Raw genomic sequence first — 3,978 nt, forward strand, 5'->3', positions numbered from 1 at the left:
AGGCACTCTACCCAGGGGGACAGCTTGAGGCTCTGTCTCAAAAAAAAAAAAAAAATAATAAAATAAAATAAAATAAAAATACCGGCTACCCAGGTTGCCCCTTCTTCCTTTCCTTCTCTTTTTTTTTTTAGAGACAGATCTCACTTTATCACCCTTGGTAGAGTGCCGTGGCATCACAGCGCACAGCAACCTCAAACTCTTGGGCTTAACCGATTCTCTTGCCTCAACCTCCCAAGTAGCTGGGACTACAAATGCCTGCCACAACCAACATCTGGCTGTTTTTTATTGTTGTTGTTACAGTCATCATTGCTGTCTAGCACACCTGGGCGGGGATCAAACCAATCAGCCTCAGTGTATGTGGCTGGCACCCTACTCACTCACTGAGCTATGGGCACCAAACTACCCTCTTTTTGTTTTTTTTAGATAGTCTCATTTTGTCACCCTCAGTAGAGTGCCATAGTGTCACAGCTCACAGTAACCTCAAACTCTTGGGCACAAGTGATTCTCTTGCCTCAGCCTCCCGAGTAGCTGGGACTACAGGCACTGACCACAATGCCTATGGCTCAGTGAGTAGAGGGTGCCAGCCCCATATACCATACCAAGCATGGTGGGTTTGAACCTGGCCCCAGCCAAACTGCAGCAAAATAATAGCTGGGCATTGTGGTGGGTGCCCTCGGGAGGCTGAGGCAAGAGAATCACCTAAATAAACCCAAGAGCTGAAGGCTGCTGTGAGCTGTGACGCCATAGCAATCTACGGAGGGCAACAAAGAGAGAGTCTATCTCAAAACAAAACAAAAAAATGTACAACATTGTCATACATTTAAATAATTAACACGTTATTTTTTATATCAATATTTTGTATTTATGAATACAAAAATAAACTCACTTGGGCATGAACGCTCCATTGGCTAGGGATGGTTCATCATCGTCCAATCCATCAAAGAGATGTGACTTGGCTGTGCCTGTTGTCTGTAAAGCCTTTGGTCGCACTCTAGTGGCAGGGCGGGGTGTCAATTTATAATGAGTAGGTGTAGTAAGAGCCTTCTGGGCTGCTGGATTTGTTGGTTTCAATCTCTGGAAAACAAAAGAAAATCATCAAGGAAAGTTTCTGATTAAACTTAAATGTATAGCACTGGCCTTAAAAATTAGAACAGAATTTCAACCTTATTTCTGCTGCTTACTCCCTAGCTACCTCTTGAAGTCTCAGCTCTCAATAAAAAAAAAAAAAAGTGTTGGCTTGGTGCCTGTAGCTCAAGTGGCTAAAGCGCCAGCCACATACACCAGAGCTGGTGGGTTTGAATCTGACGCAGGCCTGACAAACAATGACAACTACAACCAAAAAATAGCCAGGCGCTGTGGCAGGCGCCTACTCGGGAGGCTGAGGCAAGAGAATCGCTTGAGCCCAGGAGTTAGAGGCTGCTGTGAGCTGTGATGCTACAGTGCTCTCTACCCAGGGCAAGAGCTTGAGGCTCTGTCTCAAAAAAAAAAGTGTTATCACCCAATTTAGCACAGGATGAGTATCCCTTATCCAAAAATGTATGAGATGAGAAATGTTTCAGGGCCAGGCACAGTGGCTCATTCCTGTAATCTTAGCATTTTGGGAGGCTGAGGGTAAATTGCTTGAGGTTACAAGCTCCAGACCAGCCTGAGCAAGAACAAGACCCCATCTCTACTAAAATAGAAAAGCTGAGGCAACAGGATCACTTGAGCCCAAGAGTTGGAGGATGCTGTGAGCTATGACGACGCCATGGTGCTACCAAGGGTGATAGCTTGAGGTTCTGTCTCAAAAAAAATAAGAAAAAAAAAAAAAAAAAGAAAGGAATGTTTCAGATTTGAGACTTTGGATTTTGAAACTGTACATACCATTATACTCCCCAAATGAACATTCCAAATGCAAAAATCCAAAATGCCCCAATAGGCATTTCCTTTTGCTCAAGATTTCAGATTTTGGAGCATTTTGGATTTCATATTTGGGACACTCATCCTGTATGTGTGTTATATATATATATATACACACATATATATATATATATGTACGTGTGTGAATTACAGGAATATCATTCTCTGTAATTTTTACTCATCTTCCCAACACCCATTTCAATGGATTTGTCTGACAACTTTTAAAATGCAGTTGAGATACTGTATTTGAAAAGCATTTTATAAATTAGAAAGTACCAGCAAAGTAAATTATTAACATACTTTATCCATTCTCTTCATTCTGTGAAAGAGAATTCTGCTTGCAATAGTTTTACTTTGTAAAACAATGAAAATGTTATGTTCTCAGTAAGAAAAAAATGGTATCACAAAAATCCTAAGACCTAGAGAATATTTTTCAATTAAATAAAAAAGCTCATGCTTTAAGTAAATGTGAGACTCAACAACTTCTTTTTTTTTGGGGGGGGGGTGGAACAGGGCCTCAAGCTATCCCCCTGGGTAGAGTGCTGTGGCATCACAGCTCATAGCAACCTCCAACTCCTGGGCTCAAGTTGAGTCTCCTGCCTTAGCCTCCCAAGTAGCTGGGATCACAGGTGCCCGCCACAACGTCCGGCTACTTTTTGGTTGCTGCCATTGTTCTTTTGGCAGGCCCGGGCTGGATTCAAACCCACCACCTTAGGTGTATGTGACTGGTGCCTTAGCCACTTGATCCACAGGCGCCAAGCCAACAACTTTTATGCAATCCAAATTCCTCTGAAAAAAACAAACAGATAATTAGCTTTTTAAAAATCCATCTTTTAGTAAATATTAACAAGTATCACGAGTTAAACACCATGTACTGGGAATAAAAATACTTTTCCTGATCCTTAAAGAAACTACAAGTTAGTGAAGAAACTAAACTAAAATTTCAAATTTCTATAGATGGCACCTCTACCATGTTTCTAAAGCATCCTCAGCTGCCCCACATTTTGCTCCTAAATAGTATATTTGAAATTATATGATCACTTCAAATAACAACGTCTAACATATCTAGCCTATCACAATTTATTGCCCTCTTCCCACTGAGCTACTTGTACCGAGCCCACATCTATTCTAAAACCAGAAAACATAGCCGGGTTTTTTTATTTGTTTTTGAGACAGAGCCTCAAGCTGTTGCCCTGGATAGAGTGCCGTGGCATCACAGCTCATAGCAACTTCCAACTCCTGGGCTCAAGCAATTCTCCTGCCTCCGCCTCCCAAGTAGCTCAGACTACAGGTGCCTGCCACAATGTCTGGCTATTTTTTGGTTGCAGCCGTCATTGTTGTTTGGCGGCCCGGGCTGGATTCGAAACCACCAGCTCAGGTGTATGTGGCTTGTGGCTTGTGGCTTGCACTTTGGCTGCTTGAGCCACAAGCACTAAGCCAACTAGCTGGTTGTTATGCCAAGCACCATAGTCCCAGCTATTCAGAAGGCTGAGGCAAGGGGATCAGTTGAGCCCAAGAGTTTGAAGTTGCTGTGAGCTATGACACCACAACGCTCTACCCAGGGTTACAAAGTAAGACTCAGTCTCAAAAAAAAAAAAAGATAAAAGAAAGAGAGAGAGAGGTAATTTTGACTTTGCCACTTAAGAGCATTATGATTTGAGGAATGTCAGCCTCTCTGAGCCTTAGTTTCCTAACTATAAAATAGGAAATATAGGGCTGTGCCTGTGGCTCAGTGGGTAGGGCACTGACCCTATATACCAAGGGTGGCAGGTTCAAACACAGCTCCAGCCAAACTGCAACAAAAAAATAGCCAGGTGTTGCGGTGGATGCCTAAAGTCCCAGCTACTCAGGAAGCTGAGGCAGGAGAACCGCCTAAGCTCAGGAATTGGAGGTTGCTGTGAGCTCTGACACCAGGATGACTCTACCAAGGGTGACAAAGTAGCTCCCTTATTTCTTCTGGGCTGTTGAAAACCCTTAGCCCCGGCTCGGCACCTGTGGCTCAAGCGGCTAAGGCGCCAGCCACATACACCTAAGGTGGCGGGTTCAAATCCCCAGCCCAGGCCCGCCAAACAACAATGA

The 3,978-nt window shown here is 43.5% G+C and overlaps 1 protein-coding gene across 1 annotated transcript in view; it reads right to left on the reverse strand.

Annotated features, from left to right (window-relative positions):
- NUP98 (nucleoporin 98) overlaps positions 1-3,978 on the reverse strand; it is a 143,725-nt gene that overhangs the window by 68,108 nt on the left and 71,639 nt on the right. The window contains exon 13 of the mRNA XM_023514294.1: positions 887-1,074. Coding sequence (XP_023370062.1) covers positions 887-1,074 — 188 coding nt within the window. The remainder of the gene's footprint in view (positions 1-886; positions 1,075-3,978) is intronic.

This window comes from Otolemur garnettii, unplaced genomic scaffold (assembly GCF_000181295.1).
Source record: "Otolemur garnettii isolate 467f Iridium unplaced genomic scaffold, OtoGar3 scaffold00001, whole genome shotgun sequence".
In the NCBI taxonomy this organism is placed as follows: Eukaryota; Metazoa; Chordata; class Mammalia; order Primates; family Galagidae; genus Otolemur; species Otolemur garnettii.